We start from the raw sequence: 17403 nt of genomic DNA on the forward strand, positions 1-17403 counted from the left end.
GATATCAGGCAGCCAGGGACCCTCCAACTATGTTTGTCTGTTTTCAAATGGTACAAGGCATCAAGTCCACCAATCCCCCACAGAGACATTTTAACCTGCACTGTGTGGAAGGTGTAGTTCAGTCCAGAGGTGGTTCTGTGATGTTTTGGTGTCATTTTTCTTATAATGCTAATTTCAGCATTCTCTGTGGCCAAGTGTAGCCCTTTCGTTGTACACCTTCACGATGAGTGTGCTATCAACACCTTTGTCTTCCAAAATGGCAACACATGTGTTCACATATGTTCCCAGTTTGACAAACACTTAGGCAATCTATTGTACCTCGACTGGCCTGCTGAATTACCTGATCTTAATCCCAAAGAAAACGTCTGGGCTTCATTGAACAGTGGGTGAAACATCCCTGGACTTAGGTAGCTCTAGGGGATCTAACCAACAATGAATGGCTTCAGATGGATATCACCAACTTGAAGAAACTTGTAGACTCTCTTCTTTGCTGAACTGAGGCTATTATTAAGGTTGGACATGCTGCTATATGGCATCAGCATGTTGTCTTCTGAAGGTAACTCCTTATTGTCTGGTGTGCTTCCTTTTCCTGTCTTACTTGCATTCCCCAGAATATTTTATCATGGGACTGTACTGAATAACTTTATAGAACAAGGAGTAAAATTGTGGTACAGTATTGGGCACTGACTCTACTTCCACAGACAGGTTCTGAACTTGAAACAGTGGTCCGCAGACACCTGATTATTCTGAAAAGAAACTATGTCTGAAAAAGTGTTAACCTAATTTATATTTTCAATTATACTTTGTCAACATATTGACATTATGCTGGAACACTTTAGGTAAACATAAAAATGCCGACGCTATAAAATGCCTTCATGTGTCTAAAGGTTTTTCACTGTATATATTGTACTGCCACTGTTAAAAACTATGCAGCAAGCAACTGCAAGAACTAAAAGATTTTACTGTCTTAACACACTGTATGCACTAGATGAAATATATGTTTTGCTTCTAATAATAGATATGTGAACCTGTGAAGCCAGTCATAATTTTTGTCATCTTTCCCTTTGCAGACATAGCCTTCTTGATGCAAAAATCAATAATGTCTTAGCTATCTGCCATGATCAGGTCATATTAAGTGCTGTACAGAGTATTATTCAAAACATGATTGCTTGTGAAGATACTAGTCAGCAACAACTGCATTATCTGCAGAGTTGTGGCTTTGGTGGTCTGTGGAGGTTTGCTGGACCTTTCACCAAGGTATGAAGGACAATTATTCCATATTTTTATTAATTGTATTTTGCGCATTGAACATAAATATTAATGCCAGTTCCGTTCTTTTATTCATAACAGAGCAACTGCACAGCTGAGAGTGCAGAGTTGTTTGTAAACTGCCTAGAAGCAATGGTTGAAACTTGCCTTCCTGTTGAGGAAGGTGAGGTTGATCTAGCACAGTATCCGTCGATGTTGAGTGTCTCCAGTAATATGAATCTGAGTTCATCAATGTCAAGCTTGACTTTAGGATCACCCACTGAAAAAGGTTAGTTAACAGTTTTTCCCCCTGCCATCATTAATGATGACAAATATACATTTAGTACAGCAGTAGGATGTTTTACTCTGCATGGCACTTTTATCACTATTTAATAAATGTAAATAAATCAACACTTATGGTGCAAAACATGTGATTTAAATTGTGAATTATAACCATCCAATCATAATGTGCATTCAAATCACGAGGAGTCTGTTAAAATAGTTTAATTTGAGTGTGTGATGAATGATTAAACTAATAGACAGAGCTAAGTATTGTATCAAATTTCACAACATTCAGACTTCAAAACTAGTACTCAGCAGCACTAATCAAGATTGAAATTCAAACACCTGCCATAATCCGAGTTTTGTTCTAGAAATGTTTTTGGTATGAGCTGTACTTCTCAACAAAATTTAACATAATTATTTTTCAGTTTTGTTTATCTATTGCTTTTAGTTACTCTCATTAATAATTATCTGTCAGTCATAATATTTGCATTTCCACAGAAAACTCATCGCATTTGAGATAAGAAAAGCTGAAGTGAGCATGTAAGTTGATTATTCTTTTGCAATACTGATCTGCAGTAATTCATTATCAGTTTTAATCTTTTGTTGAGATTCATGTATGGGCAGTGTCACACTGGTTCTGTGCCTGCGAATTAGAAAAAGAAAGGAAAGCAGGAGGAAAGGCACAAGAAGTAGAAATTAAAAAGGTGATAGAAAATAATAATGAAAGCAAACCTTATACAGGTAGCAAATCTCTGTCAAAACTTAAACCAAATATTAGTTCTGAAGATTAAATGTCACAAATCATAGTTGGTATTCTGAAATAAATACTGACTGGCTCAGCTATAAAAGGTAATGCTTCAGCACAGATTAAGAATCATATAGTCGTCTTTTTTGAGTTGATGGATATATGTCATTTTAGGCTTTGCCCAACGTTAGTAGTAAAATCAGGCTTTTTGCAGATGATGCATTTACCTATAATGAAGTACTACCTGAAAGAAGCTCCATAAATGTTCAGTCAATTCTTGATAAGATTTCAAAGTGGTGCAGAGATTGGCAACTTGCTTTAAATGCTCAGAAATGTAAAATTTAGCACTTTAAAATATGAAGAAATATAGTATCCTATGACTATAATATCAATGAGTCGCAGTTGGAATCAACCAACTCATACAAATACCTGAGTGTATCACTTGGTAGGGTAATGAAATGGAGTGATCACATAGGTACAGTTGTGGGTAAAGCAGGTGGTAGACTTTGGTTTATTGGTAGAATACTGGGAAGTGCAATCAGTCTGCAAAGGAGATTGCTTACATATCACTTGTGTGACCGGTTCTAGAATATTGCTCAAGTGTGTATGACCGATACCAGGTAGGACTAACAGTGGATATTGAACATATACAGAGAAGAGCAGTAGAAATGGTTACAAGTTTGTTTAATCCGTGGGAGAGTGTCACAGACATACCGAAAGAACTGATCTGGAAGACTCTTAAAGACGGACGTAAACTATTCTGAGGAAGTCTACTCTCAGAATTTCAAGAACTGGCATTAAATGATTGCTTTAGGATATATTACAACTCCTACGTATTGCTCACATGGGTATAGTGAGGATAACATTAGAATAATTACAGCATGCACAGAACAGTCATTCTTACCCTCGCTCCATGTGCGAAATGAACAGGAAGAAACCCTAATAACTGGTACAAAGGTATGTACCCTCTGCCATGCACCTCACAGTGGTTTTGCAGAGGGTAGATGTAAATGTAGAGGACAATGATCTCTAATATTTTAAAACACGAAATTTTCAAGCATATATTATTACATAACTAACAATAATCATTAGGAAAGTCACAGTAGTACATAATTAACAAACTCAGTATTGTCATAAGATGTGCTTAGACTAGGCCTTATAATTTACATGCCAATATATTTTTCAGTGAGATCTTGCAGTTTTTTCCATTTCTTGCTCCTGTTTAAATATGCGCTATCACAAAAAAGGCACATTTGCTGACAATTTTTATCTGATTAAGAAGCTGATGCACACTTTCAGTAAACCTTGAACCGCCTGGTTTAGTCTTTTGCATATAAGCATGCGTAACAAGGGACTGCTCCAATCTGACGTGTCAAAATTTTAGCTGCTAAGACAAGTATTTTTTGACAGAACACTGAAAATTACCAAATTCAGGGTTTTCCAGGCACCTAGAGAACTATGCATCCCTACAGTAGCTATAAGCAGACAGCGTATGAGCAACATATCAGGTGCATAGCCTTGGTTAATGCAGCGCTGGTAAACAGCTAACATGGCACAATGTGATTGTAGTGTGTAAAACATATTCAATTTCTGTTGATAGTTTCTCTGACACAATTGTTCACAGTTACTATTCGCTTGAATTTGCAACTCATTTACTATCGGCTGTAATTTTCAGCAACTGTAGTATTATTTTTTCTGGATGAAATTCGGTCATGAGTTGCAAATAGATTGTATTATGATTTACCATTTTCAACAAATTAATTTGGCATTTTCAGAAGCCTACAGCATAGGGATATTATAAAGTTCTAGACCTTGACCATATTTTTATGTGAAGTGTAAAAGGTATGTTACAGAAACTTATTTACAAGGTTAACTCCATTGAATCTGCCTCTCCGATTTAGTGGTAAGATGGCCTAGTGGTTACCCTGTCAAAAAGGAGACACAGATCAAACATGAAAACAGGAGGAAGGTACGCTTAACTGTGAACAAAGAAGCAAAATAGAAACAGTGAATGACCCAAGCTTAAGATGTGCAGTATCGATTGAAGTTGAATAGGTACAGTGTCATGGTTATGTTGTGGTCACGGTGTTTGACTGCGAAGTGGGAGACCCATGTTCAAATCTCCCTCGTGTCCTATATATATGTATCTATGTTTGTAACAGCAAGGTGTAAGGAAGGGACATCCAGTTGAAGTACCATGTTATGACTCTTGCATTCCGTTTTGGAAGTTTTGACTCTTGAATTCCTTTGTTGTGGCATTGTTCACACCCATTTATTTGTTGTTCTCATTTCTGTGAGAAGTCTATGCAGCATCAACATCTGCTCTCACTGTTCATCACATTTACGTACAATGATAATGTGATGGAAAGTTCATAATTTTGTGTTTGGGAAGGGCGAGGGAGCGTTGAACATGGATCTCCCATTTTGCACTCTTACACCATGACCACACAACCATGAAGCTATCACTCTTGTAAATCACTCCATGTTGCGCATCTTGAACTTGGATCATTCACTGTTTCTATTTTGTTTCTTTTTTCACAGTTCAGTACACCTTCTTCCTATTTTTACATTTGATCTGTGTTCAGTTTGTGATGGGCTATCCACTGGACCATTTTACCACTAAATCTGAGGCGGGTGCAATAGGGAGTTTCGCTTGTTAGTATTGATTTAGCGGATGTTGATATCTTCTTCACAGAAGCATTGTGCCACGGCATGTCCAGAAATGTACATATTGTATGTGATTATTTTAAACACTGATTGAAAATTTATAGCAACGCAATCTGCTGTGCTAGCAGCAAGCAAAATGTATCAAAAATATAATCAAGGTACACTTGAAAAAGACGACACATAGTTCTAATATATTATGGGAATGAGCTAATTTTTACATTATGTAAGAGATGATGATGTGTAATCAAAACAGTGTCCTTTTTTTTTTTTTTTTTTTTTTTTTTTTTTTTTTTTTTTTTTTTTTTTTTTAATGCGGGTTGATTATTCAACAAATCTTTTGAATTTAGGTGAGAAATTCTATATATTTCAAATTCTTCTACAAGGTTCATTTTGAAGCCCTTGTCCACTATATGTAAAATATTCATGTTAAGCAAGGTTTGAGGGGGACATGTGTTTCTTTGTCTTCTGCAAAAGTTGACTTATATAAATTCTCGAAATCTTTGTTGAGAAAGTGTTCATGAAAGAGGGTGTTGAATGCCCTCCCTGTCTGTCCTATATAAAAACACAGACGTATATTACATTGTATTTTATCCAGATTTGAAAAAGAATTAATATAAGTCAACTTTTACAGAATGTCTCAAAACCGAGGACCAAACACTTCTGCCTCCACCCTTGCTTAGCATGGAAATTTTACATACAGGGTGGAGAAAAATTGTGTCATGAAATTTTAACCCAGGATAGCTGATGCCAGCAGGAAGCAAAATTAGTAATGTGTGGGTTGACAACACACCAGTTTTAAACTACGGAAACTTGGTGCCACACGCTCTGATTGACTGCGATTGCCCCGTTGCTGATCGTCAGTTGACGGCAGTGCTATGGTTGTTGGTTCACACATACAAATGTCCCTCGCCCTGTCACTGCCCCAATGTGATAAGAACAAGTGTTGAATAGGTCTTGTTGTTCGTCTCCACCTCACGTCAAAGGCTTTCACACCTAAGCTTCGCTTCAGAACACGCACACACCACCTGTGATTTAGTCATACAATATGCATGGTGGCACAGTATTCATTTGAAGAGCGAGATAAGGTTTTTGTTTATGGACTAACCGATGGTAATGTGCATGAAGCTCGATGGTCGTATGAGGAACAGTACCCAGCAAGACGCCACCCACACCCGCAAACATTTACCGCAATTCACTGGCGACTTGGTGAAACATGCCCGTTAGCGGGATATCGTGGTGATGCTGGAAGACCTCAAACATGATGGGCTGTTGCATTTGAAGAGGCTGTTCTAAAGCATTTCAAGAAAGCACCTACAACAAGTACTCAAGCAGTTGGACACAACATGGGGACACTCATCGGTTAGCCTGGGAGGTTTTGAGGGATGATGGCCAGCATCCATTTAGTTTCAATCCTGTCCAAGACCTAAATCCTGTGGTGGACTATGAACACAAGCTAAAGTTTTGCCAGTGGTTTCTGCGACATGTTGCAGGAGATCCTGACTTCCCCACCATTGTGTTTTCTACTGACGAGTGCACCTTCCATCGGGAGGGCTTTTACAACACTCAAAACATTCATTACTGGGTAAGGGAAAATCCTCAAGTCACTTACATCCACAGACACCAGGAGGATTTTCATTCAACATTTGGGCAGGCATTGTGGGTGACCATATGAGTGGGCCAATCCGTCTACCTCCTCGACTTACCGGGGAAAATTACCTGCACTTTTTGCAAGGGACTCTTCCCGCCCTGCTGGAAGATGTCCCCCTAGACATTGGCTTCGCATGTGGTTGCAGTATGATGCAGCGCCCACACATAACAGTCATGCTGCACACAGATATTTAAATGAACTCTTCGATGGCCAAGTAATTGGCAGAGGTGCTCGTAGGACATGGCCCCCATATGATCACCAGACCTCACACTGGACTTTTTCCTGTGGGGATTCTTCAAGGTTCTAGTTCACTCACCTGGACGTGAACCACCTAGAAATGAAGAGGGATTAATGGATCACATTCAGCATGCTGCCAATCAGGGCAATGCCAGGAATCCGTGAAAGAGTTCTGCAAAACACCGTTCGACGTTACCGAGCTTGTGTCGCATCAGAGTGTCGGCAGTTTGAGCACCTGACTTAAGTAAACAATGGCCTAGCTACAAAAAAGACTGTTTTCAGGCCTGACAAAATTTGTAAAAGACTTTCTGCATGCGATCTAACAGCTGTTGATGGGTTTGTTCCCAGTTGGTCTTATCATGAAACTACAATGGATGTGTCAAGACCCTGGTGGATTTGCCTGCAGAGTGGAAGGCTGGCGAGCTACCACCGAGCGTGCGGGCCATCTTGGATGCATTGCAATCTCTGGCAGGCATTCACTGTCATGCATTGTCCAGAGCATTCGGCAACAGGGCAATCCTGTGGCCAATGAGAGTGTGTGGTGTCAAGTTTCTGTAGTTTAGGAATTGTGCTTTCTTGACCTACACAACATTAGTAATTTTGGTTCCTACTGGTATCAGCTATCCAAGGTTAAAATTTCATGACAATTTTTCTCCACCCTGTATAGTTGATGGGGGTTACAAAATAAAACTTTTAGAATTTGGAATATATAAACATCCTCAACTAAATTCAAAAGATTTGCTGAATGATCAGTGTTCATTAAAAACACACACACTGTTTTGAATGCATGTCATCTCTTACAAAATGTGAAAATTAGTCCATTCCTATCATGTATTAGAGCTATGTGTCATGTTTTTTCAAATATATTATATATAATTTCTTCATATGCCTTGGTTATATTTCTTTAATATATCCTGTTGTATATGTTCCTTGCTGCTAGCACAACACATCCATAAATGTGATACAATTACCGTAAATTGTCTATCAGTGTTTAAAATAATCACATACAATATGTACATTTCTGGACATACCATGGCATTAGGCTTCTGTGAAGGAGATATTGACATCCGCTAAACCTATTCTAAGTAAATTTCTCTAATATACTTTTTATATTTTACATAAATGCATAGGCATGTAGGCTTCTGAAGATGACAAATTAACTTGTAAAAATTGATGAAGCATGATGAAATTTATCTGCAACTGATGAATGAATTTTATCCTGAATTTATTTTCTTTGTATTTGCTTTTGTAATATGTCTTTGTGCAGGCTCCAGACTTTCACAGTATCGTGGAATCCAGTAAGATTATTCAACACTGAAATATGAAAAATGCAGTATGTAGTCAAAACCACCTATTTCTGCTGAAGTACATATGTGTTATTTATTAATTAATTTATTGGACGTTCATTCGAATGATGTCAAAATTTCATTAGAAATTGTGGAAACATTAGAAGAAACAGAAAATAATTCTGACAATTCTGTGAATTGTGGTTCAAATGATGATTGTTGTTCTAATTAAAGTGCAAAACAAAAATACAGTACCTTTCTAGCCCAAAGAAAACATTACAGTAATCGTTTCAGTGGCAAACAACAGTAAATTTTTTCGTTAAAAGAAAGAGAGTACATGCAAAGCCACTTTCGTTTCCTAAAACCTTAAAGTGAATTGTATAAATGGAAGAAAGATTTACACAACTACAAAATATGTGCTGAATGAAACTCACAAAAGTGTGAAAGAAAACCTATTCTGAAGATTTAAAACTACTCATGAGAGTGAACTGTCACTGAGGAAGGTCTATGAGGCTAGAGCATCAGAACTGTGAGTGACATGTACATTACTGACTTCTAGGCTTCATTGACCTAGTTTAATAGATTCAGGAAATTGTATGGAAAAGGAAGCCACAAACTTAGGAAGTTTACCTCAAGTAAACATGTAGAGGAGATGTAATTAATAGCTAATGCTGTGCAATTTCTTCTCAAATTAGTCAGGTCCAAAGTGAATGTGTCACATAATTATTTCAAAGATATCTGGAAAAAATATATGTTGAAGTTCCACAAGAAACCTCTCAAAAACTATAATAAAATTTAGTGAGACAAACGTGATAGCTAGGACCTCACATTATTATACCCACATGTATAGAGAAGTTATAGAGATCTACAAGCATGAAAATAATTTTAATAAAAAAGAAGAAGGATTAAAACTAGACAAGATATGGCGGTCGACTCTGTACCAACGAAGTGACTATCGATTACCTATAATCGAGAGAGATGGCACTAGCCAGAGATAGCTCTAAAGTCGAAAGCATGTGATGAGTGGTGGCACCATCTAAGCGCTCTATATAAGCAGGACCTCCAGCGCCTAGCAGCTAGTCGCCGACTCACCTCAGAAGATGTTGCCCACAGTAGGCAATGAAACGTCAGGAAGGAGAAGCAATTTTATTTATGGACCACGGCAATTCAGCCCGGAAGTTTTAATTAATGAAGATGCCGGCCCTGAAAGCTTACATGTTATGATTATAATATTTTTATTTTCTTATGATTCGTTAAAACATTATAGACCTCTCTAAATCGACAGTATTTGTGAAAATGTCACAACGAAAAGGAGAAGAATTGCAATAAAAACCAAAAGTGATAGAGATCTGAAATTACTTTTAGTAAAAATGTCGTTCACTATACTCTAGGTAGGAATAGCAACAATGTAGGAAAAGATAGATTGTTACTGAAAGAGGACACATTAAGTTGCAGATATGCTTAATTAAAAGACACTTACATAAAGGGTTTGGTCAAGCCTGATGCATAAAACAGGTGACTGGGTAACGCGTAATTCTCAGCCCCAGGTTGACAGGTAGTATTCGCATGTACCCCCTGGTACAGATCACACCCAGGGAGGGATGATTGCCTGAGCTGCTACCTTCCAAAGTTGCTGATTGGTCTCTCTGCCAGTTGTTCAAGAGGTGTGACCTGAGATGTGAACAATTACCAAAGGTGGATGAGACCCAGTCAGAAGGAGCATGCAATCGGAGACACTGGCAATCATGGGAGATTTTCTCGCACTAAGCTAATCGTCTTCTTCGCAATCAACATTTACCAAACATAAATGGAATCAAGCTCCTGATTTAAAGATCCTCCCAGCTGCACCACTGCTCCTCATGCTTTCATGTACTGAAGACGGTCAATCCTTTGCAATGGTAAATCCATTTCTTATTCAGAAAGGTGTTGATGCAACTGCTGGCCCTGTGAAATCCTGCTCTCGTTTATGCATTGGCGCTTTGCGTTTGGACACTGCTTCTGATTCTCAAGCACAACTGCTTGCTGCTTCACCCCTTCACAGCTGTCTTGTTCGTGATGAAAGCCATAAAATTCTGAATTCTTCCCGTGGTGTTATTTACACTAGGCTACCGAGATTGCCCCGTGTATTTCAATGAGGGGGCTGTCCAGGAGATCTGGGTACAGGAAGAAATACCTTACCCGGTCGCTAGCGAGTTATTGGCTATTCGCAAACCCTGTGTTCTACCATCTGCCACTTACAGTACTCTTCTTGCTACATCTTGCTCCATGAAGGACATGGCCACACAGACATGCAACTTCAAATTCAGCACCGTGGTTGCAAAATCGTCCAGTGTCATGGTAGCATCCCCCCTCTCCTCCTCCAGCTGTGCAACAAGCCACCAAACTTTCACCTCACAGGGCGAAGTCATCTATTACACAACCAGCAGGGCGTAAAGGACAGAAGGACTACTTCCGTGAAGACTTCCTACGTCCCTCGAGCCAACACACATCTGAGTCTTCCCCAGCCAACCGGCTTCTCCTTCACTGACTCGGATATCCTCTTCGCTGGTGTTGCCATGTGATACACTCGCCCCACCGACCTCTGGGTCACTGGTGTGCACTGCCAACTGTTTTTCTCCCCTGGACTCCGTGGACTGGTAGAAGGAGAATGCTAACACCTCTGTGGATCTCATGGAGCAGGATCCTCCAGCTTCTGCACCCTGTAGCAGTGAGTCTTCATAGGCTAGCACTCAGCAGCCACCGAGGTGACACTCCTTTATTTTTTCCCTCTCCCCTTTCCCCGTCATGACACTCCTCCAATGGAACATTCGTGGCCTTCGATCCAACAAAGAGGACTTAGGCTGCTCCTAAAAGCGTCCTCCAAGAAACAAAATTGCGTGCTCAAGACCCCTTTGATCTGTCACATTCCCCCCTCCTTCAAGGAGGACATTCCACCTCATGGAGGAGAGGAGTCATGCTGCTCATCCAGGATAACTGAAGCTGTTGCAATCTGCATTTTCTTTCCTCACATGACCTTTTCCCTTTGTACCATTTACATCCCTCCGCCCTTTGATTGTCACCAGGGCGGACTTCTTCGAGCTTATTGGGCAGCTACCTCACCACTTTCTGCTGCTCGGTGACTGAAGTGCACACCATCCCCTTTGGGGTTTCGCAGAACCTGTCAGAGACGTGCCCTCTTGGCTGACCTTCTGAATCAACTTAACCTCATCTACTTAACAAGGGAGCAACCACGTTCCTTTCAGACTCCACGCACACCTATTCTCATTTGGACCTATCCTTCTGCATTGCCCAGCTTCCCCATCATTTTGAGTGGTCTGTACTCCCTGACACATACTTGAGGGACCATTTTCCATGTGCTATCCGTTTTCTGACTCCTACCCAAACTACGTGCACACCCAAATGACAGCTTTTTAAGGCTGACTGGAGGCTTTACTCCTCCCTGGCGTCCTTTGACGAACAACACCTCCTCAGTTCTGATGACCAGGTAGAATATCTTACAAACATTATCCTTACCACCGCAGAATGTTCCATTCATCGCACTTCCTCTTTACCACACTATGTCCCAGTCCCTTTGTGGACGGAGGTATGCTGCAACGCAATTTGCATGTGGTCGCGCACTCTCCACGCGTTTAACCATCATCCTGTGCTGGCAAACTGCACCCATTACAAAAAGTTGTGTACACAGTGTCGTCACGTTCCTCGGGATAGCAAAAGAGCTACCTGGATTTCATTTGCTAGTTCTTTTAACAGTTCCACTCCCTCTTCCGTCATGTGGGCCACCTTCTGATGGCTCTCTGGTATCGAGGTTCATTCCCTAATTTCCAGCCTGACAGTAGCAGACAATGTCATAGTGGACACTAATGGACACTATTGCTGTCTCCAACACCTTGGGCTGTCATTTTGCCGAGATTTTGAGCTCCTCCCACTATCACCCTGCTGCCTTCCTCCATCGGAGGAACACCCTTCTCTTCTCAGAATAGCGAGTGCTACAATGCTGCCTTTACTATGTGAGAACTAGATTGTGCTCTCACTTCATCCCGATCCTCGACCCCAGGGGCAGATGTTGTTCACATTCAGGTATTAAAGCACCTTTCTTTTGTGGGGAAGCACTTGCTCCTTCATACATTCAACCACATCTGAGCAGAAAGCACATTTCCCAGATGTCACTGTCATACTCATACCTAAGCACTGTAAGGACAAACACCTTCCTTATAGCTGCCACCCCATTTCTCTCACCAGCTGTGTTGGCAAGGTGATGGAAAATATTATTCATGCACAGCTGGTATGGTGGCAAAGAGTCTCACAATTTACTAAGCATTGCACAGTGTGGATTTCAAGTGCGCCATTCTGAGTTGACCATCTCGGTTGGTTTGCTTTGACAATGTCAAAACTGTTTGTATGAACTTCTGGCAGTGCAATTTGTTCCTTCCACCACCTTTACATCTTGGGCCTGTTGATCTTCCGTTCATTGAAACTATGAAATTCGTGGGGCTCATGCTCTATAGGAAACTTTCTTGGTCCTCCCACGTATCTATCTTACCTAGCAGCCTGCTGTAATGCAGTCACTCTGTGTCCTACATATCCTCAGTGGTACTTCCTGGGGAGCAGATCGAACAACCCTCCACCATTTGTACTGGTCCCTTGTCCATTTGAAACTAGACTATAGGTGTTTCATTTATGCATCAGCATATCCATCCCTCTTACACCATCTCAATACTATCCACCATTGTGACATGTGTTTGGCCGGTAGTGCCTTTTATACAAACGAGGTGGAGAGTCTGTATGTAGAAGCTACCAAACTACTGCTGTCCTGCCACCATGACTTTCTTCTCAGTAGATATGCATGCCCTTTATCTGCCATGCATGGCCACCCATTCTATGACTCATTTGATCACCAGTATGGGGCACGTCCCTCTTCTCAGTTACCTCCTGGAGTTCACTTTCGGCTCTTGCTCCAACAGCTTAACTTCACGCTACCTGCCACTTTCCCGATGGCTGTGAACCTTTCACCAGCTTGGCTTCGTGCAGCAGCCTGTGTTCACTTTGGCCACCATTCGCTTCCTAAGGACACTACTTCAGCCTTGCTCCATCGCCTTCAGTTTCGTAACAGTCATACAGAACTTCGCCATAGTACCTTTGTGTGCAATATGGCTCTTGAACTGACCGTGGTGTTTGGTATGCCTTCATCATTGGCACCGACATTTTTTAGTGTCGACTTCTGGAGTACTGCTCAGTATTTACAGCAGAGCTCTTCGCCCTGTATCAGCCCACACAGTACATCTGGCGTCACAGGCTTTTCAATTGCGTCATCTGTTCCAGCACTCTCAGTGGCCTTCAAAGCCTCAGTGTGCTGTATAGTGTCCATCCCTTAGTGCAACCGGTCCAGGAAAGCTGTCACTTGCTCACTCTTCATGGAGCCACTGTGATGTTTATGTGGGTCCTTAGTCACCTCAGACTGACAGAAAATGAGGCCGCTGACATTGCGGCCGAGGCTGCACTCCTCGTACCTCGACCCGCTACTTCTTACATTCCCTCTGATGATCTCTGTGCCGGCATCTGTCAGCAGGAGGTGTCACTTTGGCATCACCACTGATGCTCCCTTCATGGGAACAAGCTCCAGGTTATTAAGCCTCTCCCAGCGGCTTGGGCGACCTCCTTTCACTGTGAGGAGATCATTTTAGCTAGGTTGCATATCAGGCACTGTCGTTTTAGCCATCATCATTTGTGCTGTAGCCACCAGAAAGATCGCGGGAGGCGCACATTGGCACGGCGCGTCACGGACGGTAGTTGCTGCAAGTAGAGTCCCGTCCACCAGAGGGCACGCGAGAATTCGGATGCGACCTCTGCCGGCATAACAACAACAACAACTCCGGCAGCACGGGCCGGGCCCAGTCAGTTCACATCGGGCAGGTCTAGCAGACAGTTCCCGGTCAACACTAGGTGAAGTGCGACGGAAACGTAAATCGTGTTACTACAATTTGTTAAGTGGTGCTCCCCACCAGTTTGTGCTCATTGCCCTCAACCTTTGATGGTCCACTGCCTCCTGACGGATGGTCTTTTCTTAACCACTTACATTCTCATAAGCATTACCGTGCCTTTTTGCAAACGATGCCTGGGCTGTCGACTGGGTTTTACTTTTTATCCATTGTAGCAATATGGCGAAAGACATTTAATCCTTCACTCAAGACCTCCATTTCTGTATGGCATATTTTATAGACATTTCTCCACGACCCTGGTTTTAGCTGTCTTCTCTTCCGTTGATTGGGATTAGCGTGTAGTCATTTTTAACTCCTCTCTTTGTCTCTGTGTTCTACAGTTCTGATATGGGCACATATGACGCTAGTTGTTTTTGTGCCCTAAAACAAAACAAAATAGTCTTCATGGGCAAAAGAGAAACACACACCATTCATAAACACAAGCAAGCACACATGATCGCCAACTCTGGCAGCTCGGGCCAGGCAGCCGGAGTTGGCGGCCATGTGTGTGTGTGCTTGCTTGTGTATATGAATGATTAGATTAGATTAGATTAATACTAGTTCCATGGACCATGAATACGATATTTCATAATGATGTGGAACGAGTCAAATTTTCAGTGGTGTGTGTTCCTCTTTTGCTAATGAAGCCTGTGGCCAAAAACTTTATATAAGTGTCTGTTAATTGTGCCTGTCCACAACTTAACGTGTCTTCTTTACGGTAAGTTGCAATTTATCTTTACCTACTTTGTTGTTCACAATACTAACAGGCATGATTAAAATACACACACTTATGTTCTTTTGTTCATCTTCAATTTGGACAAATTAACTACAGACATTTGTAACCTGTAGCAAACTCCAAAATTATGTTTTGAAAATATGAATAGTCAAAAGATGTTAACTGTCTTGAGAAATTATAAATTGGAAAGCCTGCTAACTGTTACTATGACAGTAAGCCTAAAATTATTAAACTGTCAAAATATTTCTACGTAAAGCTGAGAGAATCTGAATTTTTTTTGTTTCTTTATCAATTATTTTCCCTAAAACCGCCATCCTGAATATTCTAAAACTTGCATAGTATCTTAGTTGGTCATTGTACTTACGGAAGATTCAATCAGAGTGGGCAATATTTTGTGGTGCAAAATTTGAGAAATTTTTATGTTAGACCTAGGTATTCTGAAGGTCAAAAAATCCAAAAATCTAAAGTATACTGTGGTGTCTGCATTTCACACATAGTAACAGACCGCATTTGGTGGAGAACTGTTCTTGCACAGTATATGCCACTCCAGGATGCAACCCACCAGTGACTTGACTGAATTCCTTCAACTGGCTTCATAGGAGACCATTTATCTTTCTTCAAACAGAATTCCCATAATGTATGTTCATTTAGGAGTAAGAGTTTCAGGTATTTTAGTAATTCTGATATGGTCTGTACAAATCCAGTAGCATCTCTGACAGCATCAGTGGCTTCATGCTGGAGATTGATTCTTGTTGCAAGATGTTTACAAAGATTTTGTACCCCATCACATGCGCTTTTTCCATAACCTGTTGCTGAAATTACCCATTTTTTGTCCTAATTCCTGTACAGTGTTTTCCAAGCTCATAAAGCAGTTTTTAAAATAAGATGCTGCACTATCAGCCACATATGCATGTGCAAGAAATGTATGGCCTCTAGATACTATGTCATCAATTATCATACTGACAGCATAGCATGCATATGCGCTGTCATGATCATAACTGACAATAGCAAAACAGTGTGATGTTCCAAGGAAGTTAGCAACACATGTGAATATTGACACTTGTGATGTGCACCAGTGGTAGCTTTGAATTTTGTTCTGCAAAGCAACAGACCCATTCTCAGCAAAGTCAAAATAAAGATCTAATGTGCCAGTATTCTGGGATGTCGCTGATTTTACTTCTGCTATGGCCTGTCTCTGAATCCTGCGAATATGCTGATGAGCCAATGCCTAACCTCTGTAACAAACTTCCCTAACTTCATTGTCTTCTTCACCAAATCGCCCTCCCATAGTGGATAAGTTACATCATTGTCTGTATCCTGAAGGTGTAATGCTTCAGCAGTCATCTCTGCAGCACCAGAATGTGTTGCACACCCCTGTCCACGTTTATATTGTGGCTCTTGATGTATAAACAAAAGCATCAGGTACATCTCTGTGTACTTCTTCCCTGTGACACTACTTACAGTGAAACAAACAAGTTTCAAGTTAGTGCAGTTAATACACGTGCATATTTCCTTCGCTGGCTGGCATTTTACCCGTTTTGGTCATAAGGAGTAGAATTTTGTGAGACCAGTTAGTAAATTTGGGTTCTCCTTTTTCATTAGGAGATATGTTTCAATTGCTGATCTTTTTATGTATCTTTTTACCTTTTAAACTTTTCGCCATTTTCACTAAGAGAGATAGCATCAGCCTGGTTAAGAGTTTGCCTACTGCAGTTCTTGCATCGCGTAGGTGAAATGAAATGAAATGTCGTGTGGCTAGGGGCTCCCGTCGGGTAGACCGTTCGCCTGGTGCAGGTCTTTCGAGTTGACGCCATTTCGGCGACCTGCGCGTCGATGGGGATGAAATGACGCGTAGGTAATATTCCAGAACAAGATTAAGCGTATCAGTTGGCAATGGATGCTTTTCGGCGACCTGCGCGTCGATGGGGATGAAATGACGCGTAGGTAATATTCCAGAACAAGATTAAGCGTATCAGTTAGCAATGGATGCTCACAGAGGGAATCTCGGCATGCCAAATAGCTTTTTAATTCTTTATTTTGTGAGCTTTTGAAAGTAAATAGTTTGTGGAGGTTGCTATGTATTTCTGTATCTGCTGCTTATAGTAGCTACCTGGTATCAGTTTCAGTAATTGTACCTTCTCAGTATAGGTGACTGCCAAGATAGCAGTGTTCAGGTTCTGAAATCGCACATCACACTGGGTGCATGTCACTATATTCAGGTTCTGCAGCAAGTGCCTCTACATTATACACTTCACAAAGTTTTTAAGATGTTGCTTGTGTAAAACTTGTTTCAAGTTCTTCTGCTTTTCTTTGTACATGCTATTTTATTCTTGTGCTTCTTATTCTTACCTGATAATGTGAGATATTTAGAAGCTACAATAGAAATGCTAACATTCATCACATCATCAACTTCACATCCAGGAATATAAACATCTGAACTGTCTTCTTCAGTTTGACATTCTGGTGACAGTCATTGTTCAGGTGGATAATCACTAAATTTCTTGTTGTAGCAAGTATATCAATTCCAGCACAATGGATGTGATGGTAACACAGTTACTTGAGGACGTAGATACTTC

At 40.9% G+C, this 17403-nt stretch overlaps 1 protein-coding gene across 1 annotated transcript in view; it reads left to right on the top strand.

Moving 5' to 3' along the window:
* LOC126474727 (neurofibromin) overlaps positions 1-17403 on the top strand; it is a 457914-nt gene that overhangs the window by 423730 nt on the left and 16781 nt on the right. The window contains exons 50-51 of the mRNA XM_050102210.1: positions 1071-1257; positions 1351-1537. Of these exons, the coding sequence (XP_049958167.1) occupies positions 1071-1257; positions 1351-1537 (374 nt within the window). The remainder of the gene's footprint in view (positions 1-1070; positions 1258-1350; positions 1538-17403) is intronic.

Source organism: Schistocerca serialis, chromosome 1 (assembly GCF_023864345.2).
Source record: "Schistocerca serialis cubense isolate TAMUIC-IGC-003099 chromosome 1, iqSchSeri2.2, whole genome shotgun sequence".
In the NCBI taxonomy this organism is placed as follows: domain Eukaryota; kingdom Metazoa; phylum Arthropoda; class Insecta; order Orthoptera; family Acrididae; genus Schistocerca; species Schistocerca serialis.